Source organism: Acomys minous (assembly GCF_964271855.1).
Source record: "Acomys minous genome assembly, chromosome: 4".
In the NCBI taxonomy this organism is placed as follows: Eukaryota; Metazoa; Chordata; class Mammalia; order Rodentia; family Muridae; genus Acomys; species Acomys minous.
The window spans coordinates 111,388,867-111,416,798 of record NC_140486.1 but is presented as its reverse complement, the minus strand read 5'-3'; the positions used below and the strand labels follow the sequence as shown (position 1 = coordinate 111,416,798).

The 27,932-nt window shown below is 55.1% G+C and overlaps 1 protein-coding gene across 5 annotated transcripts; it reads left to right on the top strand.

The window, feature by feature from the left end:
- The first annotated feature begins 16,767 nt into the window (after positions 1–16,767).
- Positions 16,768–25,249, top strand: ECEL1 (endothelin converting enzyme like 1). Of its 5 annotated transcripts, XM_084780956.1 has the most exons (19): positions 16,768–16,848; positions 17,066–17,299; positions 18,017–18,901; positions 19,474–19,542; positions 19,662–19,772; positions 19,859–19,951; positions 20,133–20,257; positions 20,934–21,156; positions 21,470–21,568; positions 21,732–21,806; positions 21,920–22,023; positions 22,291–22,349; positions 22,428–22,479; positions 23,058–23,125; positions 23,278–23,402; positions 23,720–23,785; positions 24,222–24,317; positions 24,593–24,669; positions 24,816–25,249. In XM_084780956.1, the coding sequence occupies exons 3-19, from the start codon at positions 18,116–18,118 to the stop codon at positions 24,913–24,915; spliced, it is 2,328 nt and encodes a 775-aa protein (XP_084637082.1). In that variant the 5' UTR covers positions 16,768–16,848; positions 17,066–17,299; positions 18,017–18,115; the 3' UTR covers positions 24,916–25,249. The 5 variants fall into 5 exon arrangements, with proteins under 5 accessions (XP_084637082.1, XP_084637084.1, XP_084637083.1 ...); XM_084780958.1 differs by lacking the exon at positions 17,066–17,299; XM_084780957.1 differs by lacking the exon at positions 16,768–16,848 and having other exon boundaries at positions 16,967–17,080.
- Positions 25,250–27,932: the final 2,683 nt, after the last annotated feature.

Sequence of the window (27,932 nt, the reverse complement as noted above, 5' to 3'; positions counted from 1 at the left end):
CCCTAAAACTGAGCCACGATCACTAGGCTGTGCAGATGGGGGCCTGAAGGAGGCACAGCAAGGCGGTTACACACCCTCCTTGAGTCTGGCACAGGGATGGAACACCAGTGGGGAAGGCAGGCTCAGGGTGCCAAGGGAGCTTGAAAGGCAGAGAGAGTGGGGTCTCCCCCTGGGCTTTTCTGGAGCCCCTTCCGCTGTGTTCCGATAGCCTCTGTCTGTTCTGCACTCCAAACCTTGCTCACCACCTGACTCCATCTCCTCTCCCAGAGACCTCTCTCTCTCTCCCCCTAGCCAATCCTATTCAGAGACCCATTGCTGGCAGCCAGCATCTACTGAGGAGGGACCACAGGGTGTCTGTCCTAGGTACTGGCTCATGGGGACAGGGCCCCCTCCCCTTTAGTCTGGCAGCCAACACCACTTCTGCTGGAACTGCCAGGTTCACCCAGTGTCCTCCAAGAACTAAGTAGAGAGGTGCCAAAGGACAAGGCACGATGCCCTGCCTCCAGGGGGCGTTCTCCAGACAGCAAGGGCTACAGTGGCCACCAGGAGTCTAGACGCCCTTGGTGGCCAGCCTGCTCCTTCAGCCCCTTCGTACCCATGGGTTTCTTCTGTTCCCCCAAGTCCTGTCTGTCTGCACACTCTTTCTGCTACCTCTGCCTGGAGTTCTGTCTCCTTGTCTCTCTGACACTGTCCTCTGTCTCAGTGACCCTCCCTTTGGTGCCTTTCACTAGCCCCTTCCCAAGGTCCCTTAGGAACCCTCACCCCCTGGCCTTCCTAATGCTCAGACCTTTCCAGGGCTTCTTCTCAGAGCTATTCCCTGTTTTGCAGAGGCGGGGAACACGTCTCCCCCCCCCCCCCATCCCCGGCCAGGCCTAATATCTTAATGCAAGGCCATTACTCACCAGCGTCCAGGCAGGGCAGGCCTCTCCCCTCCTCGTTTGTCATCCAGAGTGAAGCCTCTGTGCTGTTCCTCTGGGACCAGATTAAGGGACTGACAGGCTGGATGAGCAAATTTAGTTGCAGCACGCCCCCGCCTGCCTCCTCACTCCTCCGGCCACAGCCTTCCATGCTCTGGGTCCCCAAACCGTGGCGCCAGCTTTTGATAGGAGGGCCTGGGGACAGTTTTATTTCTCCTTTTGTTCCTCCAGTGCCTGGCAAGGGGTGAGGCATACAGACCCATGATTCTGAGGAGGGGAGGGGACAAAAAGCTGGATCCACAGTGGTCTGGACTTTTGTGGGCTGGAGAGCATCCAAGGTAAAAAAAATGCAACGAACGCTGATGGTCCTTAGAGCCTGCCAACCCTGTCTGAAGCCTGGAATCCATTCATGCAATGCTCACAATGCTATGTGAAGGGTACTGTTACTGTGCCCACTTCATACAGGCTCAGAGAGCCTACGTGACTTGTCTAGGGTCACACAGGGACGTCCACCTATCAGGCTTAGTGCTTCGTACCTTTGTCGGTTTTCCAACACTGTCTGTGGGAGAGGGCCTAGGGTGCCTCCATTTTACCCAGCTCTCAGTGGTTTTGCCCTACCATAGTCCCGCCTTGCATTGCTCTTGCTTCCCTGGGAAAGGGCGCTGTCTATACTATTGGCCAATACCAACCATGGAAGCAGATGTATGAGGCTTCCTAACCTGGCTTGTCTTACCATTCTGCTGCATCTGAGGCACACATCCTCATGTAAGGTTCTTGGTCCATAATGCCACTACACACCCCTTTCCTCTCACTCCTTAGAACCTGCTGCCTGAGCTCCAGAACTAGAGCCCAGAGCCCAGAGCCCAGAGCCCAGAGCCCAGAGCCCAGAGCCCAGAGCTGAATGCTGAAGGTTGCCTCCACGTGAGGGGTAGGGAAGGAGCCAGGAAACCTACCTGGAGCCTTCCTGTTGCTGTCTGGACACCAACTCTTTCCACCTTCCCCATCTGCCTAGTTCCCATAGTAACCACCAGTTTGCTGTCTCCTAGCAACTAAGTGGTCCTTGGAGGGGGGCGGGGGCAGAGCAGCAGAGTGATTGACATTTAAGGCCAGAGCAGTTGAGTTCAAATCCAGGCCATGGCGTATTGCAGCTGTTGGGGTCTTCGGCCAGCCACGTACCCTCCCTGGACCTCTGCTTTCCCATCTGTGAAGTGGGAGACTGTTGTTCAAGGATCAGGCACTTAGCTAAGAGTCTGAAACTGTGAAGGGCTACACAGAGGTGGGGCCTGACAGTGCTTAGTGCTAGACCCTGGCAGAAACTGAATGAGCTGAAGTGTGGCTTCCGCTTCCGGGTGTGAGCCCTTGTCTGTGGGGAGTCTTCAACGGAACAACCCCAGTTTGTCCCATCCCAGAGTCCAACTCAGGCCCTCTGGCCCTTCAGATCAGCTCATAGGAACAGGTAATGGCAGCCCCAGCCATCCTGAGGCAGAGGCAATTACCCGACCCTAGAGTTTAGAGAATCATTCTCAGAAGTTGCAGGGGAGGGGGAGGTCATGAGGAGGGGAAAGATCACACACTTCCGGGTTGGGAAAATTTTTTTTTTAGCTGCTCCTTTTGGCTTCTCTGCACTTGCAGGGGAGGAGGGGAGGGGAGGGTGTCAACATGAGAGGACGCCCTCCTGCAGAGGCTTCTGACTAGGGCAGCAATGGTTGCTCTAGCAGGGGAGCAATTAGGCGAGGGGGCGTCCCTCCAGCCCTGGTTCTCAGAGCCTGGTCCTCAGGCAGCCCCTGGGGGCGCCTGGCCCCAGGTCCTCACGGTGCAGGGGGGAAGGGGAAGGTTGAGTGGGACATTGGCCTACATTCACGCATCACTGCGTCTCCCGCACCAGCTTAGGTGAGCCCCTTGAGCGGCCCCTCCCGTATGAGCCTCCCCCCCCACCTAGCCCAGCCCCCCACCTAGCCCAGCCCCCCGCCCAGGGGCCAGGGCCGAGGTCGCTGCGGCAGCTCAGGCCGCCTGATTCAATTAACTAATTCCCGACAAGACAGATGTGCAATTCTGCGTCGCCTGCCATTAAGCGGAGATGGAGCACTCTGCGGGAGGGGGCGAAGAAGAGAGGCAGGGCGGGGGCGGGGCAGTGACGTCACAGCCCAGAGGCTGGCGTCACGGGCGCCAGGCTAGGTGTCCCGCAGTATTACTTTGTAGTGAGTCAGTGCCTGTTTCCTACACAAGTCTAGGTCTCAGGGACTCTGGGATCTAATATGGATCCATGATTGGAGCCCAGCTAGGTGGGCTGACACCAAAGGATGTCTCCTCTCTTCAGCACCCTGAGCTGTTGAATTTGCTGCTGTCCCCATTCAACCGACACCATCACCCACCCCCAATATCTCTTACTTTGGGTAGTGTTTTCTGGGGGCACATGTTGGTGACCCTGGGGGTAAGGGCTGAGTGTATGTGTGTGTGTGTTGTGTGTACACACGTGTATACACAGGACTATACCTATAAGACTTTTTAACACACACACACACACACAGTGTGTGTGGGGGCATACCCAAAGACAAGTACACCAAGGCGTCTCCTCAGCCACATGCAAGCCTTGAGTCAGACTAGGCTAGAGCTCTCAGAGGCCCTTTGCTTTGCCAAAGCCTGAAGGAGGAAGCTCAGCTTTCCTCAGTCAGACTCTAAGGAGCATTAGAGCCCAGGTTGGGGAAGGGGCAGGAGAGGGGGAAGGGAGCCTTGTCAAGGACACCAGCAAGGAAAGGGAGGGGGGAAAAATGAAGTGGAAGAAATAAAATCAAAAGGCTTTTAAGGCTGCTCTCCCCAAGCAGTTGATGTCTTGGCTGCGATTGCCGGCAATGAAATATTGTGCTCTCTGATCGCTTAATGCACAGAGCCCAGCAGCCCCCTCCCCCTCTGCAGCCCCCTCTCCCCCTCCCCTCCATGGCAAAGCAGCCTCCTTTCTCCTAGAAGGGCCCAGGGTGTGAACTGGAGTTCACTGCTGCCCTAGGAGCAGCCCTGGAAAGCTATAGCTTTTGGGGACTTTGCCCACAGCCTGGGCATGGGAGACGCTAGCTCTAGTGCCCTCTCTCCCTGCAGTGTGCTGGCTTGGGGGAATATTTTGAGATGTGAGAGCCATACCTTCCGCCAGAGGAAAGAGGAAATCAGGACCCTGTGTGGCATGTCGGGGATCCCTTCCTACAGAGCCCTTAGGGGCTGATGGTGTGGGGTTGAGGTTCTTGGGCACTGTTGATTAGGTGGGTGACAGGGGTGGGTGAACAGCTGAATGGTGTCTGTCCTGGCTTGAATCTCAGTCTTCGGTTACAGTGGAGCCCAGTGATAGTTAGAAGGCCTGGCTTTAAGCCCCAGCTCTTCCTCCTAACTCCCATTACTTTTTGGCCATATGACCTTGAGCAAACACAGTGCCTCATGCCTAAGTTTCACATCAGGAAGGATGGAGAAAATAATAGAAATGGCCTCATAGGGTTATGGAGGATTAAAAAAGGAAAATATATGCAAAGTGCTTAGCACAGGAGGGGCCTGTAAGTGGGGGTAATTATCTCTGTAATCTCCCCAATGGCTCCACCTCCCCTTGCTGGACTATGAGGCCTCAGCCTGGAGCAGGCAGAGAGGTGGGGATGCCTGCAGCCCCTTCTGGTTCCTATCCTCCGCAGCTCTCCCACCCCACCCTACCCTCAGGCAACTGTTCACTCAGTGCGCCTTTCTGTCAGGGCCGCCAAATTGGCCAAATCTCCGTAATGCTAAAAAATTGGTCCATTAGCTGGCAGGGAACATTGACAGCCGTGAGCATGACTGCTGTAGCCTCCAGGGGTGGATGGTTAGAGTGGTGGGGGCACCCAGGCTTCTTCAGGGGAGCCAGGCATGTGTGGGTGTGTATATGCTCATGCTCACATGTGTGTGTGTGTGTGTGTGTGTGTGTGTGTGTGTGTGTGTATGAGAGAGAAAGAGAGAGAGAGAGAGAGAGAGAGAGAGAGAGAGAGAGAGAGAGAGAGAGAGAGAGACCGCCCGCCCCTGCCACGGTATGCCTAACATGCTGCCGAGAGCTTTCATTATGTTGCCTTGCATAAATCCCACAATTCCTGAGAGGCTGGCCCTGTTGAGATGCCCATGCATCTGATGGAGTATTGAGGCTCAGAGACAAGGAAAGCCCCAGCTCAGCCAGTGTTGGCAGAAAGACTCCTTTCCTAGTCTCAGATTCTGCCGGCTTCCCAGAGGCCCTTCCCCAGATTTCAGTGGTCTCCAAACACACCCTGAGCTGGCTATCTAAGTCTTTATCTTGCTCCAAGGCCTGTCTCTCAGCCCTGACCTGCCTGGAAGGAGACACTGTGTAGACACAGCACCGGCACAAGTGCCTGGCCTTCATGGCGGCTCTTCTCTGCTCTCTCTCATAGTAACCACCCTCAGATCTCAGCAAATCTTACTGCTCCCATTTTCAGATGAAGATATCAAGCCTTAAAGAGGCCAAGTAAAACCTGTTCACAGCTAGTAAATGGCAGAGTTGGGATTTCAATTAGACTATTGTTACTCTGGAGCCTGAGGTGTCAGTCAGTTTTCCCCAGTGATGGAGAGTTCCCTCACTTGGGGGTCACAACTCACTTGGGGAAGAGCTTTAATCTTAAGAAGGTTTTCACTCATTCTTTCTATGGGACACACCGGGGACACAAAGACAATTGAGGCCCTTTCTTGGCTACAGGCCACGCTGCTGCACACTAGAGAGACAGCGCCTGTCCTACATTGAGACCTAGAGAGCCCCCAGCCTCTGCTCTCCATTTCTGGACCACTTATCTAGTGACCATAGTGGACAGGAGGGTGCCCAGGTGGTCATCCTTGCATTTAAGAGGGGACCACTTGCTGATGGGCCTCAGGACCCCTGGTCCTTCCTCTACCACCCCTCAAGGATCTAAAATCCTCTCACCCCAGTACTTCCAGAAAACCATCATAAGGTACTAAGCACCTGATTAGATGCTGAAGATGCAACTGCTGTCATTAGCCTCCCTAAGTGACCAATACACCAAGGCTCACAGACCGACGAGGGTGATGAGTGATGGTTGGCAGGTTGGGAGAAAAGAGTTTTCTCTTGGCCATATCATTGGCTATTGCCTGGCTGGCCTGTTAACTGCTCTCTGACCTCACTGTCTATTATAGCCTGGCTGATAGCGCTCCCTCCTGGCTGACAGGTTGAAACCAGAACACGGATGGCATTACTGGCATGGAACTCTCGTCTCCATAGGAGGAGACATGAATGGGTTTGCCTTACCCCTCTGCTCTCTACTACGTGAGGGTAGAGGAGGGAGATTGTCATGTACAACCAGGAACAGGTCCTCGCCAGAGCCTGACCACGCCAGCTCCCTGACCTACACTCCCAGCCTCCCAAACGAAGGAATCCCAGGTCCACCATGTTTGTTACAACCACCCCCAACTAAACACAGTCCACCCTCAGCTTGGCTACCACTGGGGACAGGTGCCTCCTAGAGCTAGCCATGGCTCACAAAGCAAGGGAACATGGGGCAGCCTGGCTTCCGTTGTGCTGGAGACAGGACTGGGGAGACAACTGGGTTGGTAAACTGCATGCTATCTAAACACGAGGAGCTGAGGTTCAGTTCTCTAGAACCCATGTTAAAAACAAACCGAAACCAAAAACAGGCATAGCACAGCACTAAAGAGGGAGGGGCTCTGTCTAAAAAAAACTAAGTAGGCGGGGCTAGAGAGATGGCTCGGGAGTTACTGAGCGCTCCTTGCTCTTGCAGAGGGCCTGGCTTCTGTTCCTGGCGCGCACATAAGTATCCATCACTCTAGTTCTAGGGAACCTGATGCACTATTCTGACCTCCACAGGCACCAGGCACACCCACTGTGCATATACATACATGCAGGCAAGACACCCGTACACATCAAATGAGAAAGTATGTACAACAAAAAATAAAATAGCGAGCAATTAGGGAGACACTGGGCTTCAGCCTCCGGCTTCTGCATGAGTGCATTTGTTCCTCACCTCCAAAACAAACAAAACTCTGGAGTTCAGCGTACATATTCTTTAAAATTTTTTGTTTTAATTTTATGTGTATGAATATTTTATCTGGATGTACGTGAGCCATGTGCTTGCCTGACACCTGCAGAGGTCAGAAGAGGGCATTTGATGGTTGGGAGCCACTATGTAAGTGCCTAGGGTTGAACCCAGGTCCTCTGGAAGAGCAACAAGTCGCCTTAACAAGCCACCTCCCCCCTCCCTTTGCTTGAGTATCAATGGCTTTTCTTAGGGTCCTCTCCCCCCCCCCCCGCCCCGCTCCCCTCTCCCCCACAGCTCTTGTGAGGCACAGCCAGGGGAGGGCTGGGAGCAAGGCTGTTAAGCACTATTAGAGTGACAAGTGGCTGTCTGCTAAGAAAACTGAACTAAGTACTGGGCACACACCTCCATCTCTGCTGCTTCCTAAGTATCCCTAATGGGCGTCTCCCAACCTCTCTTTTCCTTTCCCCTTGACACGGCCCAGTTCTCTGGACTGACAGTGGTGGTATGTAGCAATTATGCCTTCGAACTTTGGGGTTAAGCAGTTGAGATTCAAATCCTGCATCGGTGGCTTGGTGGGTAAGCTCCTAGGCTGCAAGGCTTGGTTTGCCCACCTGAGAAATTAGAGCATCCTTATTCTAAGGACTCAGCGAGGTTAAACGGTTCTGGGTACCAGGTGAGCCCTGGTGATGATGGTGGTGACGACACCACTGCTGATGGGACAGTGATGATGTGATGTTGATGCTGATGTCCATGGTAGAAATGATGATGAATTGTACAAAGACAAGGGTATTAGGTGAGGTGATGGTGGTACTGATGGTGGTGGAGAGGGAGATGAGGATATGGAGGGGACGATGCTATAACAGCCCCACACTGACAGGAAAGAATTGGCGGTTAGGAAGCGGAGTGGAACAGGACAAGAAACACAGAGGTGTGCCTCCTCCTCCACTAGTGAGGCCGACGTGCTGTTAGCCCACTGTCTCCAGCCATCCTAGGAGAAGGTAGGGGACCTTTTGCTTTCTCCCCTGACTCTGGCTAGGTCAGTATCTAGGCTCTGCTCTGATTATGGCCAGTGCTCTCCTCCCTGAGGGGCCCGTCAGCAGGTAACCACAGAGTCTGGGGTGACTGGCTTGGACTGATGCCTGACGGTAGGTATTGTCATGCATCTCAAGGCTGTACCCTGTCCCGTGGGGCCCCAAGGGTAATCAGGGTAGGGCTGTGGAACCCTAGGAGGAGACAGGTGTGTGCTGGATGGACAAGTTAGCTTAATGGCTTTGGATTTAGGGTCCATCCCATTTGAATCCTACTAGGGAACTGATTGAGAAGGCAGGGGCCCGTGGCTTTTTCTTCCTCTCTCCTGGGAAAATGCTGGTATCTCCACAGGAGTGGTTGTGTTTGCAAGTTGAGCAGCCAGCAAAACACCTGCATGGAGGAGACTCCTGGGGGCTGCTCCTGACTTCATTATATGGTCTTTGTTGGCTGTGGTGGGCTCCACAGACTTTGGTCTGGACTACAGTCAGGATGCTCATGGGCTGGACCAGGGGCCTCCTGGCAGGCTGGCTGGGCTCAGTGCTTTACCCCTCTGACTCCAGCATGTGCCAGGCGCCTAGCTCTCTATTGCCTCCACCTCCTGGCTTCCCCCTGTGCCCTCTCCGCAGCCTGGCGAGGGCTCTGACGTGTGAAATAAAAAGGCATTTTAATTACCTCTCAGCAAAACAGCAATTAGAGAGAATCACAGCACAACAGCAGCCCCCCTCCGCTCCCTGCACCAGGCCCGCCTTCTGCCCTTCTCTCCAGTCCCCATCCAGCGCCAAGGCTAGATGTCATGGGAAGTCCTCCAGCTCAACTCAGCGCCTCTGTTTCCTGAACCCTGGGAGGGAACCAGTGCTAGAGGTTAGGGCTAAAGAGTCCAAGTGGCTGCATAGGGAAAGCCCCCAAAGCCTAGGGCTGGCTCTTGTGTCTACACCTTAGAGACACTGTACCTGACTCTGAGGTCCAGGTGGGTACTCTGGTCTGCTCCTAGTGCCCTGGTACCAGACAGTGCTTGTGTGGTGTGAACGGCACATGAACATACTGTGTGCTAGCAGCCTGTCAGCTACCTGGGTCAACATAACCTCAGGAAGACAGCGCTGCACTGGGTAGGCAGCACATTTCCCTCAACAGGCTTTTAAAATAATTGCCTGTAACCCTGAGCTGTGGCTCTGTGCCCACTGGCCAGCCCCACCCCAGGGCTCTGCAGCAGGGGTCACATCTCTGTCCATCTGCACAGTCTGGGGCCCCTATACTACATTTTAGGGGAGGTGGGGTGGACTGGTGGGGTGTCCCTATGGGTGGCCTGAGGCTGGGGGGGTGTCGGGTGGTGGGTGGCTGATTGAAGTGGTAATTGCAGGCAGCAGGCCCGAGCTAATGCATGTTATGATTAAGCCCATTACTGAGGGAGGCAGCTCAAGCGTGGGGCGGGGGCGGGAAGTGGGGGAGGGGACCATGGGGGTGACTGACAGCTTTTCTCATGGGGGAGGGAGCAGGTGGCCATTGCTTCCTCTGCATCTCACCTCTCTCTCCAGAACTGCCTTGCAGAGAGGAGAGAGTGTGGCAAGAGAGGCACCCTTCATAGACACACGAGTCTATCGTGGGCCTAGGGTTTTAAGCCCCACTCAGGTGTCTAGAGGCCAGACTGCATGGGTGAGCAGCAATTTCTGGCCATTAATTTGGGGTTCTTGATGCTGGAAGGCCTCTGAGCATCAATGCTGGGGGCATTGTCATTGGGTTGCAGGGTCAGACTGGCTGGAGTTGGATGGGTATCAGGGACTGGTCCCATTCATCTTATCAGGTATTACAGATGCCAGTCTAGCAGCCGCATGCCAACTGGCATTGGAAGGGGTGGGCCAGCTTGCTGGGTTTCTGTCATGTGAGCATGGACGCTGATCAGTTTGTCTATGGAGAATGTATTTTAGTGTTTTTCATTGAACAGAGGCCCAGAGTAGTTACATGATTTTCCCAAGAACATACTAGATCAGACCCTGGGTAACCCTTGGGTCTCAGCCAGGCTACTGATCAGCTGTATGTGTCTTTGTGGAATTTATGCTATCTTGATTGCATTCTCTGTAAAACAGGGAATGGTGGTGCTCACTCCTGGGGTCACCCTGAGGACTGAAGAACATAGTCTAAGAGTTCAGGGCCTGTCTTAGGCTTCTGTTACTGGGATAAACACCACGACCAAAAACAACTTGGGGAAGAAAGAGTTTAGTTCACCTTATAGTCCTTCATGACGGGACATTAGGCCAGGAACTCAAAGCAGGAACCTGGAGGCAGGAACTGAAGCAGAGACCATGGAGGGGTGCTGCTTACTGGCTTGCATGCAATGGCTTGTTCACCCTGCTTTCTTACACAACCCAAGACCACTTGCCCAGGGGTAGCACTGCCCACAGTGGGCTGGGCCTTCCTGTGCCAGTCGTTAATCAAGAAAATGCCCCCACAGGCTTGCCTATGGGCCAATCTAATGGAAACATTTTCTCAATAAAGTTCTCTCTTTCCAGATGACCCTGGTGAGTTTCAAGTTGACAAACAAACAAACAAACAAACAAACCCCAAACAACTAATCAGGTTAGATCAGTGCTCAGTGCTCATATTTTAGCATTGGCTTTGACCTTTGACTTGTTCTTGTGGTAGGATTCTATGGGGTCATCAAGGTTCTAGACCCCTCGTGTCCACACACGTCTCTCCCTGTAACTCAATCAAACACACATCTGGATACTACTCTGACTAGGTTTTGAAGATGCAATGAGGATTCCAATGAGTTGGGATGGGGGAAATATTGGGTATTGAGATGAACTGACCCAGCACATGAGTCCTTCAGAGCAGAGCATTCTCTTGGTTGTTTAGTGGGATCCAATAGATGTTCAGATTCGCTGTAAAGCAGATTCCCCATTGCTGGCTTTTAAGAAGGGGGTGCTCATTCGGATTGCAGAGATAACATCAGACCCTGGGGGGACAGCCAGCCCCAAGCTAGCAACCCGAATCATCTAGCTACACGGAAGAGAATTCTGACCCATCAAGTGAGTATGGCAAAGGACCTTGAACCTCAGGGGAGAGTGATGCCTGTGGTTGACACCTTCATCTAAGCCTAGTGGGACGTTCAGCACAAAAATATAGTGAGCCGCACCTGGGCCAGGAACGTAGGGACTGTGTTCCACTGGCTGTGTTTGGGGTAGCTTGTTAGGCAGCAACAGAAAATGAAAGCCTTCTTCGGCAACAGAGACTGAGGGATATATTTTGGAGAGGGGCTTTGGAGCCACGCTGATGCCTGTATGTGACTGGCCTTCTAAGCTGGTGCACATCTACCTAGCTGATGGCTAACTCTGTGAGGCCAAAGCGCTTGCTCTAGGAGCCAGCAGCAGAGGAAGGCAGGGCAGGAACTTAGCACCAAGGCTCTCTGCTCAGAGGTCAGCCTGGAGCTGGGGGGCAGGGGAGGGGGTGTCCTGGAACCCTGCTGCTTGTTTTGAGAGGATACTGTGGAAGACCCTCGGCAAGCCCATTCCAGTCAACACCTGGAGGGGCGGGTGCAGAGCATCGAGCTAGACAGTGGACACTCATGGCATTACGCAGCTGCTCCACAGAACTCTTATCCTCCATCCATTTTTACCAACCCTCTGCCTTCCCCAAACACACATAGGCATCCTAGAAAGCCCCGCCCATGGCCAGAGCCAGGCCTATCCCCTTAAGACTCTCCGTCCCCTCCCTTCTTGCAGCTAGGCTCTCTTTCCTAAAAGGAACAATTAGTGGCTCAGCTTTAATTACCTAACAATCCCCTTCAGCGCCAATCACTTGAAATGATGATGGAGTGCTGGTGGAGGGGACCGGGAGACCCTTTGAGCCAAGGAAGGTTTCTTTTTGGGTCCCTTTGGCTGCTTTCTTGCAGTAATGGGCAGTGGCCATGGTGACCCTGGCAGGAAGGGGGTGCTTAGGTTGTGAGGTGCAATGTCACATAGTCCCTAATCCCCTGCCTTATTTCTGTCTGCAGCAAGAGTTGAGCTGGCTGGCTGGCTTTCCATCAAAATGGTGAGCCCCAGAGGCCCACCCATCAGAGCTGCATGCTTGCAAACCCGACTTCCTAATGTCAAGTCCTTTCACCCTCTGATTGATACTGCTTTGCTGGTTCTATTGGCCTAGCACAACCCTCACCCCATGCCCAGTGCCCAAACCTCACTAGGCAGGATGGATGGTGCAATGGGAAAAATCTGCCTCCAACAGACCGAGGAAGGGAGGCTGCCACTGGGAACAGAGCAAGTCACAAGAGAATGTCAGGTGGGGACAAATCCGGTACAAGATGTACCCAGAGCAACTGATGAAAGATGGCTGGGCCACTCCAGACAGGGAGATCCAGGAAAGGCCTTTGGAGGCGGGATGTCTGGACAGGAGGCCAAGGCCCTAGCCACAATGTCTGAGATTCATTCAGAGGTTTCTGGGTAAAGCCAGCCCCTAGCACTGCCCTACCTATGCTCAACACCTGCTGCTTAGGTCCTGGACCTGAGGTTAGAGCTGGACCACAGCCACCTTCAAGATGCCCTTGCCTAAGTTTCTGGGCATGGAGCTGCTCCAAAGTAGAGTGGAGGGAAGTGAGGAAGAACACGAGCAAGGGACTCACATGGGGTATGGACAAAGGCCCCAAGGATGGGAAGCGATGGGGAACAGAATCTTCAGGTTGGCTCCCAATAAATGTACATGACTTAAATGGCTTAAAGCTTTTGAAACAAAAAGATACTCAGGTATTTACTAACATAAAACATTGTTCTAGGGGTTATGGAGATGGCTCAGTTGGGAAAGTGTCCACTGTGTGAGCATGAGGACCCAAGTTCAATTCCTAGAGGCCGGGTGTGGTGGCAGCTTTGTAATCTTGGTTGCTTCCAAGGTAAGTAGAGGTGGATTCCTGGTGCCCACTTAGTGAGTCTCCATAATGGACTCAGTGCCAAGAACAGTATGGTGGGGTCTCGGGGAGGGCATACCCCAAGCCCATGGGGATAGGCCTTGTCCAGACCGCAGGACTGATGAGGCCATCCGAGAGTGTCCCAGAAAGCCAGAAAGATGACTGACAACTGGCCAAGAGGTGACAGAGGAAGGCTGTTCCATCCAGTAAGTGCGAAGGTCCTGAGGCCCAAGAGAGCCAGCTGAGTTCTGGGAAATGGGACCTAGTCAGAATTTTGCAGGGAAGAGGAACTCAGAACTGGAAGGTCAGAGAAGGACAGAGAAGTGGTCACTTCCAGGCTGGGGGTGTTGAGATCTCAGCTGGTAAGGTGCTTACCATGCAGGCTCGAAGACCAGAGTTTGATTCTAAGAACCATTTTTTTTAAAAATCTGGGTGTGGAGTCTATGCTTATAAAACCCATACTAGGAAAGAGGGGGCAGGAAGATCCCCAGGGCTTGATGACCAGCCATGTCTACTTGGTGAGCTCCAGGCCAATTGGAGACCTTGTTTCAAAAGACAAGGTGGGATAGTACCTAAGGAAGGCCACCTGTAATTGGTCTCTGGTTTACACACACACACACACACACACACACACACACACACACACACACACACACACACCCCACAGATGGGGAGGCCATTGCCTTAAGGACTACATTAAAGTGACTAAGCTTAGTCATGAGGGGTGACTGGAGGCCAATGAGAAAGCCAAGGCAGCTGCCTAGACTAAAGGATGCACAGGAAAGAATTGGAGCTTCACGTAGGAGCTCAACTAGGGACCTAAGAGAGATCGAATGCAGGTGATTCCAGGCTTCTTCAGTCTCTGTCTCTCACTCCAGCCACCAGGGAGTGACATTTCATTTCTCAAATTAAAAAGCCATTTCATGCCAGGCATGATGGTGTACCCTTTAGACCCAGCACTTGACAGGAGGCGGCAGGTAGATCTCTGAGTTTGAGGTCAGCTTGGTCTACAGAGTGAGTACCAATGCAGCCAGGGCTACACAGAGAAACCCTGTCTCGATAAAGGGGGAAAAAAGCCATTTCATAGCCAGACATTGGCTGTCTGCTCTGTGACCCCAGTTACTTAGGAAATTTGAGGCAGGAGGATCACCTGAGTCCAGGAGTTTCATACCAGTGGTAGCAACATAGTGAGACACTATTGCAATAACTAACTAACTAAATGATAAATAAAATTGAAAAACCCAGTTGGAGCTGTGAATTACTGGGTAGGCTAAACCCTGAGAAGCCAGATGACCAGGCAGTGAAAACCAGGACTTTGAAAGGTGACAGACCAGTGAGGAGCTTGGCACAGGATCCTGAAAGCAAAAGGATGGTAGGCTTTAGCTGTTTCCAGACCTCACTATGGGCCAAGGCAGGACTGATGGGCACCCTTAACTCAATGACAGAAATGACGGGAATGTGGGTCTGGGTGGTGGGTGGGGTACATGTACCCCTGGTACCCCTAAAACCTGCTGTGGACATTCATTTTCCCAAGGATAGCCATAGCCAGCAATTTTGTGCAGCCATCTCTAAGAGCCCGACCTTTCTCCCCCACCCCTCCCTGCCACACCAGCCACTAGGGAGAGTCATTTCATTTCTCAAATTAAAAATCCATTTTGTGCTGTGAATAATGGATGGATGAGCCCAGGGAGGCCGGGCGGAGGGCAGGAAGCTGGTTGTGGCCTAAGAGCCCCCACAGAACTGCTGGGAGACCAGGGTACTGGCTGGATGAGGGGAGAGGCTGGGGTGTCTCGTAGAGCTGGCACACTGCAGGGGCCAGAGGAGTTCTATCCCACTTGGTACAGAGCTGATCTGGGACTGACCTTAGCTAGGTTTTGGATTGGCTCATCTGGCCTTAGGCTATAACCCTTTTAGGGCAAGACACACAGCACCCTGGTGAATGCTCAAAAGCTGTGAGTCCTTAGTGTGAAGACTGCTGTCCCAAGGCTGTGCCAGAGATGGGACACTGATGCTCCTTTCGTAGAACCCAGATGCAGGGAGAACTTATCAGCAGAGTAGTTGGGACATGCCCTTGGCACGTTTGGAGGCAAAAGACTACTTCCGAACGCGACTCTTCTGTCCCTTGCACCCTGAGTTCGTTCTCTGGCTGCCACCTACCTCCTCTCCCCAAGCTGGGATTCTAGAGCCTCTCTTGGGGGCTCTGCTGGACTCAGCTAGGCATGGCCGTGTCCTGTCACTCTATTGCTTATCAGTTCTGGGGTCACCTAGCAATTGAAAGAGGATCTCCGATGATCTCAGAGAGCGATGGAGCAAAGGCCTGGAGTCCAGATCCCAGGGCCTCTCTCACCTTCCCTTTTCGAAGATAGACAGGAGAGAGAAAGGGTGGGTCTTTGGACCGTTTCTATGGGCAGCCTCACCATAGGACATTTCAGGGTGACAAGGACCTGGTGGTCCAAGGACCCAATTCTAAGCTGTCTCCAGCTGCCCCTGAGGTGTTGAACACAACAGGAAGCCTGGGTGGCCCAAACTGCCTGGCCAGGAGACAGATGAATGGATCGGTGGCAGCTAAGAGTGGGAGGGGTGACCAGAAAAAGAGAGTCCAAGGGCTGACCCCAGAGGAAGGAAGCAGAGGAAAGGACTGAGGACCAGGGTGCCCATCTTCCTGTGGCTGCAGGGGATAGTCCCTGGGGAAACATGTTTGCCTCTGTGCCTTCCTCGAGTAGTCAGCTTCTTGAGACAATATCCATTTTTATATTTCTTGGAAATTTCACGGCATTCATTTCGGTGGAAAATAAAAGCTGTCATTGCTGGAGAAATGATACCAATCAGGGCCTGAAAAGGCTGGAAAATTATCCTCCTGGAGATGGAATGTTGAGGGGAAAATGCAGATTAAAAGCACAAAGAGCCACTCTGCCACCGCCCTGCCCTCCCCTCCCCCTCATGGAAACACTGCATTTTGCGTAATTCCATCTCTCCTCAGTAGAATTAATTGGCGCTGAGAAGAATGCATGGGGCAGAGAAGGACCTTAGGGTGGTCAGAGTGAGCGACATCCCTGAGAGTGGGACTTTAGAGATGGAGAGATGGACAGACTGCACAGGCAGGATAGTGGTAGAAGGCTAGTGACTGGGTAGCTGGATGAAGAACAGCCCTAGGGGAGGGTGGCAGGATACCCTCCCGTACCACCTCATCGTGGATTCCATCACACGGGCATTGGCCAGTGTCTGAAATATTGCTTAGGCCATGGCTGCAAGCTGGTGCCACAGGGTTGGAATTGCTGTGGCTGCGTAGACCTCTGCCAGAGACACGGGAAGAGATGGGTAAGGCAAGGCAGAGAAAGCAGATTTTCCCAACAGGACCAGTCCTTCAGAAAGCTCCCCAGTTCTCTGTCATATGTAGCCTTCACCCTGTGGATACAGTGAACAGGCAAAGATGGTCCTGCCCCCTGGAAGGATGGAGGTCCAGCACTTAAGAAACAAGTACAACTCAAAGGGCTGGAAGGCTGGACAAATTCACCCCAGGTAGTCCCATGAGGGAAGTTGGGCAAGATTCCGCTCTTTCCAGGCCTCTTCTTGCAGCCTCCTTAGTCGAGCTAAATGAAGGGCTTTGCACCAACCAGAACCCAGACGGGGCAGGCATGAGCATGGGGTAGAAGGACAAAGAAGTCCCAGTGCTGAAGGCGCCTGGCAGAGAGCGGGGCAAGATACAGTCTCTTCACCTGCGCCTCCCACAACCCATCAGAGTCTTCCCTAGACTGAGCTTCTGTGGGCTCGGCCCAGACGGCCCTCAGGCCTCCAGATTTCTAGCTTCAGCCCCTTTACCGCAGACTGGGAGGTGGCTCCAAGTGGGGGCACCTCATCAGAAAGGACTGTGCTTCCTCCTCCCGGGACAAATGTGGACTCCGGAGTCTTGGAGCCTGAAGCAGGTGCACAACCATCAGGAGCGTATATCGGCGGGCGGTCGCCATTCCCACCTCTTCACTGCTGGAGCTGACAGGTAGCCCAGAGGAAAGCAGGGAGAAGGAGGGGTGCAGGGGGCGGGAGGAGGAGGGTGGAGCCGCCGGCGCGCCCCCTCCTTCGGGGCTGGCGGGCGGCGCGGCGCGGCGGCAGAGGAGGCGGCGGCGGGCGCACGGGAAGAGAGCGGCAGCCAGCCCAGCTCCGCTCGGGCTGAGGCCGGGCTTTGCTCCCGACCCTTCCGTCCTCGCCCGTCCCAGACGCACACCTGCCGGGTAAGTGAGATTCGGGCCCCGCTGCTTCTGAAGCCACCATCGCAGCCACCTCCGGGGCCACCGCGGCCGCTGAGCCGAGCTTTCGGCTTTGTCTGTGTCCTCCCGGCTCTGGCTCCAGCTGCGGCTGCGGCTGCGACTCCAAGACTCAGCTCTCAAGCTCCGCTGACTGCGCCGCGCGACGCAAGGGACTCGGAGCTCAAGGATGGCGCAGCAAAAGGGGTGAAACTTCGCTCAACTTTGGGTTCTGGGGAGAACCTGTTGACGCTTAGGAATGGCCCGGGGCAGTGATGGGTGGCAAATAATGAAACCAGTCTCTGGGTCTCTGTCAGAGCCGTCGGGGGTGGGGTGAGGGCTGGAGTGGGCTACTGCTTGGAGAAGGGGCAGGTGGGCTTTGGGGTTACTAAAGAGAAACAGCCAGAGGCTGTCTTGGGAGTGGACCTGTAGACTTCCCCAGGACAAAGTTTGGGTGCCTGATCGCTCTTTAGTGCGGAGAGCCGAAGGAGGCTTCAGGGTCCGCATAGAGGCGCCCCTGACCACACCTCCTTTCTCTGGCTTCTGCTTCCCCCTCCCCCACCTGGCCTTGGCTGGAGCAGATGATGGGCAAGAAAGGCAAAGGCAAGGGAAACAGGTTGCCAGTGAAAGCCCACTTTGTGCCCGGTGCTCTTTTGCTTTGTGTCAGGGCGTCCCTACTCTGCGGTGAGCAAGTGGAGACGTGGGGAAGGCAGGTTAAAAGGCTACTATTCCCGTAAGAGCTGGTGGCGGCTGAGCCCTCCTCCTTCCTTCTTCCTTGGGTGGCGAAGTGAAGCCAGGCACAGGCTTCGGTTGTGGATCCCGCGTGGCCTCCATCTTCCTAAACTAACCTCTACCTCTTGTTTTCTGGGTTCCTTCGCTTTCCAGGGCCTCCCTGAGCCTGTTAATGTTATTCCCTTCCTACAGTGGCTACCGAGGGCCATGTGGTCGCCGACTAGAAAGCCCGCAGACGGAAGAAACCTGTAACTGACCAAACAAGGCGTGTGCGGTCAAAGCCTCGGCACAATGGAGGCTCCGTATTCCATGACAGCGCACTACGATGAGTTCCAAGAAGTCAAGTATGTAAGCCGGTGTGGCACCGGGGGCGCCCGAGGGACCTCACTGCCTCCGGGCTTCCCGAGGGGCGCGGGCCGCAGCGCTAGCGGGTCCCGCACGGGGCTGCCGCGCTGGAACCGACGCGAGGTGTGCCTGCTGTCGGGGCTGGTGTTCGCCGCCGGCCTTTGCGCCATCCTGGCGGCCATGCTGGCGCTCAAGTACCTGGGCCCGGGCGCAGCAGGCGGTGGTGGAGCCTGTCCCGAAGGCTGTCCGGAGCGCAAGGCCTTCGCGCGCGCTGCCCGTTTCCTGTCTGCCAACCTGGACGCCAGCATCGACCCATGCCAGGACTTCTACTCGTTCGCGTGTGGGGGCTGGCTGCGGCGTCACGCCATCCCCGACGACAAGCTCACCTACGGCACGATCGCGGCCATCGGCGAGCAGAACGAGGAGCGCCTGCGGCGCCTGCTGGCGAGACCCGCAGGAGGCCCCGGCGGCGCTGCGCAGCGCAAGGTGCGCGCCTTCTTCCGCTCGTGCCTCGACATGCGCGAGATCGAGAGGCTCGGACCCCGGCCCATGCTCGAGGTCATCGAGGACTGTGGCGGCTGGGACCTGGGCGGCACGGCCGATCGTCCTGGGGCGGCTCGCTGGGACCTCAACCGACTGCTGTACAAGGCACAGGGTGTGTACAGCGCGGCCGCGCTCTTCTCGCTTACTGTCAGCCTGGACGACAGAAACTCCTCGCGCTACATCATCCGCGTGAGTGTGTATATCCCCTTGCCCCCGCAACCCCGGCACCCCATCTGAAACCTCCAACCCTCTGCACTGCGTGCCTCATGCTCAGTCCCTGAGTCGGAGATACTGGTTTCGGACCAAGAGGGGAACCAGGAGGAGACGGGCGCGCACGGGAGGAGGGCGCAAGTAATTTCCCTGAAGTAATTGCGGTGTTTAGCAGAACTGCGGGAGCTGCAATTCCCAACCCTCAGGCAGGCGGGGTTCAGGGAGTGGGAGCGCAAGGGCGACAGCCCTGAAAGGCTAGGGTTGGCCAGGAATTCCAGAGGCTCCAAGTCCCAGTATTAAGAGCCTCATGGTGTCTCTACAGGTGGGGAAAGTGAAGGCTGTTGGGGAAGGAGTGAAGGGTGGGTTCTCCAAGGCTTCTTCAGGCTGGGCTAACAGCAGTGAGGTTTGGTTAGCTTTTCTAGATGGAGGGAGGGGCTGGTTTTCATGGTCCCAGAACTTGTGACAATGGTCTTCTCTTCTGTAACGTTTGAGTGGGAACGCTGGAAAACTGGCCATGCGCTTCTGACCTGGGGTCCCTGTTTCCTCGCCAGATTGACCAGGATGGACTCACCCTGCCAGAAAGAACCCTGTACCTAGCTCAAGATGAGGAGAGTGAGAAGGTGCCTGGGCATTGGGTGGGGCTTCTAAAAAAGAAAAGAGCCCCTGAAAGGAGGTTGCGGGGTGAGGCGGGGAGGGGTGTCTCCCTCGCTGTAACTGAGGCGCTCTTGTCGAGGTGCAGATCCTGGCGGCTTACAAGGTGTTCATGGAGCGTCTACTCAGACTATTGGGGGCGGACTCTGTGGAACAGAAGGCTCAGGAGATCCTCCAACTGGAGCAGAGGCTGGCCAATGTGAGCAGGAGGACCTGGGAGCCTCCAGGCCTGGGATAAGGGTGGGAACATAGGTCAGGCCTGGGTCTGTCTGGTCTCCACTCCAGATCTCTGTGTCAGAATACGATGATCTCCGTCGAGACGTCAGCTCCATGTACAACAAAGTGACTCTGGGGCAGCTGCAGAAGATCACTCCCCATGTGAGTGGTCCCAGTCCTGGTGGGTGGGCAGGCAATGGGTGGTGGTGGTGGTGCAGGACAGGCATTACAAATGTCGTTAAGTATGTCCGGGGCCTTCCATGACCCTCACTGCTGGTGCGGCTTTCTTTGACCCCCTCCCCCCCCCATTGTTGTCTATTGTTTCCTGCCTTCGGCCCCACAGCTGCAGTGGAAGTGGCTGCTGGACCAGATCTTCCAAGAAGACTTCTCTGAGGACGAGGAGGTGGTGCTCTTGGCCACAGACTACATGCAGCAGGTGTCCCAGCTCATCCGCTCCACACCCCGCAGGTAAGGCTGCAGATCCCCTACCCACCCTCACCCCCCAACTCCACCTCCCTCCCTCCCTGCCCTGGCTCCTTACCTGTCTCCATCAGCACCTCAGAGCTGTCCACTTGGTGACCTTTGTAAACCCTGTCTCTGCTGAAGTCACACCGCAGGAGGCGGGTGGGAGCACTGTCGTGGGAATCCAGATCCCCTGTCGTATGCTGGGGCTCACTCCTGCCCTGTGGGAGCCTGAATAGGCTAGGCTCCCCTTGAGCTGCCCTCACCTCCTGGGATGGTGAAGCAAATAGTTTGGATGTCACTGAGGGACATGTAGCTGAAGTCATACTGTACATGGGGAACTAACTCCTGCTAGTCGCTCTACATCCAGGGAAGGGAGAGAAGGCCAGTTGGGCAACCATCTCTGAGTGCTCCATGTCCCACACGAAAGGGAAGTGGCAAACCCTGCTGGCCCACCAGGGTCAGACTTAAGAGCTCTTGCTAGCGGCAAGTCTGTATTCTGCCGTGCAGCTGGGGCTTGGGACATATTAGATTTCTGCATGTCTAAGTTGATCTCTCTCTCTCCTTAGTTGGGCAGGGTGGGTACTGAGTCCTCTCCTAGCATGGGAGCACAGGGGGGTAGGACAGTGATAACCCACCTGTATGTCTGTCTGGCCAACCCCCTGCTTTACCTGGCCTCTAGGATCCTACACAATTACCTCGTGTGGCGTGTGGTGGTGGTTCTGAGTGAGCACCTCTCCCCACCGTTCCGTGAGGCACTGCACGAGCTGGCCAGAGAGATGGAGGGCAGCGACAAACCCCAGGAGTTGGCTCGAGTCTGCTTGGGCCAGGCCAACCGCCACTTCGGCATGGCTCTTGGTGCCCTCTTTGTACATGAGCACTTTTCGGCTGCCAGTAAAGCCAAGGTCAGGCTGCTGTGGGTCTAGGGGGCGTGCGGGGGGAGGGACTTGTATGCAGTCAGCTGCAGGTGGCTTGCTCTGTCTTTCCCCCGAGGGTCTTTCTTAACCATGCTTAGGACACATGACCTTAGGACTGTATAGAATTGTGTCGGGACAGTTCCAGGCGGGGTGTGGGCTGGGGGGCTCCTTGGTGCTCAGCATGGCACCCTGTAGTGAAGAAGTGGCACTAGATAGGAATACCTTTGGTGCCAGGTGCTGGGCAGGTCAGATCTAGGACTTCCTTAGTTGACCCTTGATCCCTGACTTCTCACCCTGGAAGGTACAACAACTGGTGGAAGACATCAAGTACATCTTGGGACAGCGCCTGGAGGAGCTGGACTGGATGGACGCCCAGACCAAGGCAGCTGCTCGGGCCAAGGTGACATAGGGTCTGAGTCCAAGTTGTTGGCTCCACAGATATTATTTGTCTGCTGGGTATCTATCTAGTCTGGAGCTTTTTTTTTTCTTCCCCTTTTTGCCCTTGAGTGCCTGTCGTCTGTCTCCTGAGGCACTGGCCCCTTGCCCTGATCTCTTGCCTTCAGCTCCAGTACATGATGGTCATGGTTGGCTACCCAGACTTCCTGCTGAAACCTGAAGCTGTAGACAAAGAATATGAGGTAGGCAGGACTTCACTGCCTCCAGGTCCCGGGAAGGCCACCATCATGGCTCCTCAGCAAATGGCTTGGCCCTCCCTCAGCTCGGGGCTGAGCACTGCCCATCCCCCATGCAGTTTGAGGTCCATGAGAAGACCTACTTCAAGAACATCTTGAACAGCATCCGGTTCAGTATCCAATTGTCCGTCAAGAAGATTCGACAGGAGGTGGACAAATCCACGTAGGTGCCGGGCCCCGACCTAGGGGGTCAAAAGGAGGGGCCGTGAGGGAAGAGAGGGTGTGCTGGACATGCTGGACATGCTGGACACATGGGCCTGGGTAGAGCATGAGTGATGACGGTATGTGGTGACCTGGCCCAGGGGAGACCAGAGGATGCACTGTTAGAAGCCAGCTGTGACATCAGGGCCAGCTGGAAGGAAGCTAGGATGTGAGGGTCCTGGGGGAAGGGACCGTGTGCCTTCCGCGTGACTCTGGCCTCCGCGCACAGGTGGCTGCTCCCTCCGCAGGCACTCAATGCTTACTATCTACCCAACAAGAACCAAATGGGTAAGGAGATGTGCCCTGGCCTGCCAGGAGGTGGGTCTGGGATTGATGTGTTTCCCACTAACCATGCCTTTTTCTTAGTATTCCCAGCTGGCATCCTGCAGCCCACTCTGTATGATCCTGACTTCCCACAGTAAGTAGGGCACTTAAAAGGATACGGCTGAGCCCATCCCATCAGTCCTTGGAAGGTTGGGGGTTTGGTGGTGGGGAACTGGGTAGTTTCAGCTACAGACCCTGGGTGCCCATAGTGCCATTTCATTTCATCTGTGGTAGGAGAAATTGTAGGCAATAGCTTCCTTCGTTGTAATGAAATACCCTGACCAGAGGCAACCCTTGCGCCAAGCTTACAGCTAAAGAGGGTCCCTCTCGGTGGGAGGTCAACCCCTTACCTATTCTAGGTCCGGCTAGGTGTTTTAAAAGTGGAGGAGTATAGTGATGTTGAAGGAAGCCCCGTCCTCAAGTGAGCTCCTCGGTTTCCTTCCTGCTTCTTTTAAGTCGCAGCCTCCACCAGCTTTGTAAGATGTTATTCCCCAAAACACAGCTAGACGTGTCACTGGTCCCTTTCATGGAGTCTGTGGGAAAGCTGAGGGATGCATACCCATGATCTTGGAGATGCTGAGACCCCTGGGGTTTCCCTGGCTACCTGCCAGGGGCAATAGGAGCCTGGGCAGCAGCAGAGGGCTAGGGCCTAACCTGCTGCTGTGCGTCCAGGTCTCTGAACTACGGGGGCATCGGCACCATCATTGGGCATGAGCTGACCCATGGCTACGATGACTGGGGTAAGGCCTGAGAGGGTCTTGTGGGAGGGGGTGGAAGATAGTGGGGGGGATCACAGAGGACCAGCTGGTGGGAGAGGAGGGGCTTAGAGCCAGCCTGGCTGGAGGGTGAGGCTCAGTCTTGGTAGGCTGGCATGCCCGTCCGTTGCCCACAGGGGGCCAGTACGACCGCTCAGGAAACCTGTTGCACTGGTGGACTGAGGACTCCTACAGCCGCTTTCTGCGCAAGGCCGAGTGCATTGTTCGCCTCTACGACAACTTCACCGTCTACAACCAGCGGGTGCGACCTCCCAGCCTTGTCTTTAGTGCCCCTTTGGTGGGCCACAAGCTGGAAGCATACACATGCTCGCGCACACACATACACACATGCCCAAGTAAGGCCATGCGTGCCCCAGATGTCCAGCGTACACCAAACAGCCACATAGTTCCCGGAGACTCACACAGAAGCTGTGTGTGTGGGGGGGGGGGTGAAGGGAGGAAAAGGCTTTCCCTAAATTCCCGGGGGAAGGGGGGAAGGGCAGCAGTAGCTCAGGGCAGCCAGACCTGTGGGAGGCCAGCGGGGCCCCATGCAGCCCCCTTCCTCTTCCTTTCTGGCAGGTGAATGGGAAACACACGCTTGGCGAGAACATCGCAGACATGGGAGGCCTCAAGCTGGCCTACTACGTGAGCCACTGTTCTCTGTCTGCTGGGGGCGGGGCAAGCAGGAGCTGATGAGGGCCCCAGGCTAGGGACACGGCCCCTCCCTTCCCAGCCTGCTGATGCTATGGCCTAGGATGGGGTACTCTGGGTTCAGGGTGAGGTGGGGGGAAGGGAAGGGAGATGAAAACAAGCACCACCTTCACTGGAAGAACAAAGAGACAAAGAGGACTGCCTGGAGGGGGTGGCACAATCCTGGGGTCAACATGCCGGAAGCAGGAAGGTGGACTGGACAGGCAGGGGAACCAGCGGAGTGGATGATACAGAGCTGGGGCTGGCAGGGGAGGGGGGCTAGTCTTCTCTTGGGAGGATGACTGAGTGAAGGAGGGAGAAGGGGCGGTGGGTGTTCAGCCCAGGCAGCTCGGCTCGTCACAGCGGCTCCCTGCCCTCCGCACCCTCCCAGGCCTATCAGAAGTGGGTCCGGGAGCACGGCCCTGAGCACCCGCTGCACCGGCTCAAGTACACGCACAACCAGCTTTTCTTTATTGCCTTTGCCCAGGTGAGCTGGATGGAGAGCTGATGGGGTTGGGCGGGGCCTAGGTAGGGAACACAGCATCCACGCTCAGGCTTAGCCTCACCCAGGCCTTCAGTGGCCATCCCCGGGGTCCAGCCTGTGTCCTATCACCTGTGTCTTCTTGGAGGCGATGTCCCGTGGCTTCACTTAGGCTGGGGCCTAAGCATGGCGGGGCGGGGGGAGAAGGATAGAGATTAGGCAGTAGACACCTGCTCCATTTCCCCCTCCCTCTCCTTCCCTTTGCCCATTGGCATCCCCAGAACTGGTGCATCAAGCGACGGTCGCAGTCCATCTACCTGCAGGTGCTGACTGACAAGCACGCGCCTGAGCACTACAGGTATGCTCCTCTGCCTTCCTGGGCAGTCCCCTCCTGGTGTCTGCATGGGAGCAGAGGGACAAGAAGGGACAGGGAGTAACCTAGAAAAAATGCTGGGGGAAGGGGCTAATGAAGCCCACATTGCTGGGGTCTCTCCCCCACCCCAGGGTCCTGGGAAGCGTGTCCCAGTTTGAGGAATTCGGCCGGGCCTTCCACTGTCCCAAGGACTCTCCCATGAACCCTGTCCACAAATGCTCTGTGTGGTGAGCCTGGCCATCTGCCTGCCTACCTGCACGTCCCCACTGCCCTGCACGGATCACCTCCGCCAGCTGCTGGGGGCACCGCGAGACCCATGCTGCCTCGCTCCGGGTCTAGCTGCCTTCCAGCCCTTATGTCTTCCCACCCCGACCCTGCAGTCCTTCGCTCAAGCAAGGGCCTGGAGTAGGGGTAAGGCTGGTTTCTGGGGGTACTCCAGGGGGAGGTATGAGCTCCCCACACCTGGTCTTAGGTGGCTGGACCCCCGCTGGGGCTGGACTGTACAGGTCCTACTGATGTGTTCTTGCTGATAAGTTTGGTCAATAAAGCTGCTGTCTGTGCTATAGCTGTAGCCTCCAGACCAAGTGGAGAATGGAGGGTCTCTCTGGGTGGAGCATCCACCCCACAGCACAGCTGGGACCTTGGAGAGGCATTCTGACTCCCTCTGGTTTTGGATGCCTCTGTTTCACCTCTCTGTTAACAACTGCTTACTCCCTACCCCCCCTTTCCTCCCTGTCCTCCACAACCATGAAAGCACCCCCACTCCAGCCCTGCGGCCTTCTGATCTTTTACTTTTAGGGTGACACAGGGACTTGCTGCCAGTGGAAAGCCAGTGTCCCGTACATCCCCCCGCCCCATCCAGTGTTTTAGGCAGGCCTTCATGTCAGCTTGTCCTCTAGAAAGGTGTCCGGGGGCCCCAGGTTCTGTGGACTTCGGGCCAGCCTCCATAGCATCTGGCGTTCTGTAACTTGGAGTGAGAAATGCTATGGGAGCTAAGTAGTGCTAGGTTATTAGTGTAGGGGCCCCAGACACAACCAGTGGCGCAAGAGATACAGGAAGGATTGCCTGGGCTGGGCATGGCTCCATGTTGGGCAGCCTGACAGTTCCAGCGTCTATAAGGAAGGACGCCAGTGGGCACCTGCCTTTCCTCCCAGGACTGGCTTTTTTTTTTTCTTCAGTGGCCCCATCTCCATTTCATCACAGCAGTCAGTCTCTTATCGGCCCAGCACGCTCAGAGAATGTGTGACCAGACTCCCCAGCTTCAGTGACATTTAAAAAGTCCCAGTTATCTATCTGAGCTTGGGCTACAGTAGTGTGACCCTGATGAGGGGGCAGGCTCTGAGAAGGACCTCCCACCCCACCTCCCTGCTCCAGTGGCCAGCCTAGGAGGGACAGCTCTTCTTCCTAGTCACCGAGGATTCCCAGGTGTTGGGAAAGACTGCGGAAGGCATGCTGCTCAGTCTTGGGCACACAGCCCATCTCAGAGCTGCTTGTCAGGGACATTTTCATGACACTCCTTGGAGTTGGATCCCATGCGGAAGTGGTTTCTAGACCTTTTCTCCTGGGCTGGGTACATATACACCATGCCCCTTGGGTATCTCGGGTAGAAGGAAATTCCTCTTGCCTTGACCTATGATATATTCTGGGGTCCTGATATCTGAGACCTCCTCATATCCTAGACTCACCCCACCCTTCTGACCCGGGTCTAGATGGAATGGGGCTCCAGACTGAACCTCCACATCTTTACTAAGATTGTCCTGAATTACCCAAGTCCAGTCGCTTCCGCCTCTGTGGCTGCAGCTAAGGAAGGTCTCCTCAGGGCAGCAGCCCAAGCTCCGTCCACAATGCCCTGCTGAGAATGCCAGTGAGGTAATGAGAGAGGCTATGGATAGCCTTAGCTAGCAACTCAGGCCGCCAAGCAGGTAGCCTAAGGCCTAATGTCATTGTGTGTCACCCACTAGTTCCCACACTGTTGTTGCAGATAGCCCCTTACAAGCACTATCATCGTAACCCAGAGACACAGACATAACAATGGCTCACCTGCTGGCTTCTGAGTCCTCTTGCATTCAGGCCTCTAGATTCTGCGTCTTCTCATACGTCACATACAGCAGAGGCCATGGCCATTGTCCAGTCACCTGAGGTGAGGAACGTGCTTACATCCCCCGCCCCCGACACACACACACACACCATAGGCTCCTTTCTGTTTGCTGAGGGGGCATCAGTGCGGCTGATAGCTCTTCCAGGTCATAATGACAGGAGTCTAGAAGCCCAGAAGGGCGCTGATGGGCTCCACTGAGCTCATCTTCACAGCAGGCATACTCCAAACAGCACACTAGGGTGACAAAGGCAATCTTCCACTAAGCATTTAATAGCAGGGAAATAAAGGAGCTGGGGACAGTGCAACGGCACTTCAGCTGCCAGGCGGCCACCTGTATGCCCACGTGCCCAGGGCTGCACCTCTTCCCCAGCGATATTTCCTGAAATCAGATGCCTGGGCCCTTCTAGACTAAATCTGGTTCTATCACCTGTCTTTGTGACTGGCCCTCACGCTCAGGGGTTACTGCTGTGTGACCAGCTACCTCCTCTGTGCTCCTAGCAGCATAAGTGTGAGGCGTGCTCCTAACAATATCTCGCTGCCACGTGCCTCTCCAGTGCTGCACCCCCATAGCACCCCACCTTCGGCCCTGCCCCATCATGGCTGCCAGGTATGGTCTACAGTATAAACTAAATTCAAGGCCAGGGATGCTGCGGTATTCCTCAGGTTGGGGTTGTTGTTGTTGTTGGTATTCATTTATACAAGTAGGGAAAGATTTGATGCTAGCTAGAAAGATCTGGAAGGGACACCCTGAAGGTCTATCCCGAATGGATCCTAGGAGTCATGTGACACCCTGAAGGGCCACTGTCCGGTGCCCCTAAGGCCCAGGCTGCTCTAACACATTCAGAGGGGCCAAGATTTAGGTCTCTATATCCCTGCAGTTGACCTTCTCAGCTGATCCAGATGTCTAGCATCCTGGGGCCAAAGACTCTAAGCATCATTTATTTGTTTTTTACTATTGAATCTTATTGCAAATGTATTGGTGAGGGTCTTCCACATAAAAATCCCCATGGGGCCTTTTTCTACTCCCCTTATGGTTAGCAGTACCCATCTTTTCTGTCTCTAGTGTGCCACTCATATAAGACTGGGACAGTCCCAGACCCGCAGAAGGGACAGTTCTTGGAAATGCTGAAGGGGTGTGGCCTGTGCAGCT

What these genes read in the sequence shown, in the direction of transcription:
- ECEL1 (XM_084780958.1), top strand. Translation starts at nt 18,116, where the DNA reads ATGGAGGCTCCGTATTCCATGACAGCGCACTACGATGAGTTCCAAGAA. An exon ending in CCTCGCGCTACATCATCCGC is followed by an intron (nt 18,902 to 19,473) that starts GTGAGTGTGTAT and finishes TTTCCTCGCCAG; the next exon opens with ATTGACCAGGATGGACTCAC. An exon ending in AGGCAGCTGCTCGGGCCAAG is followed by an intron (nt 21,569 to 21,731) that starts GTGACATAGGGT and finishes TCTTGCCTTCAG; the next exon opens with CTCCAGTACATGATGGTCAT.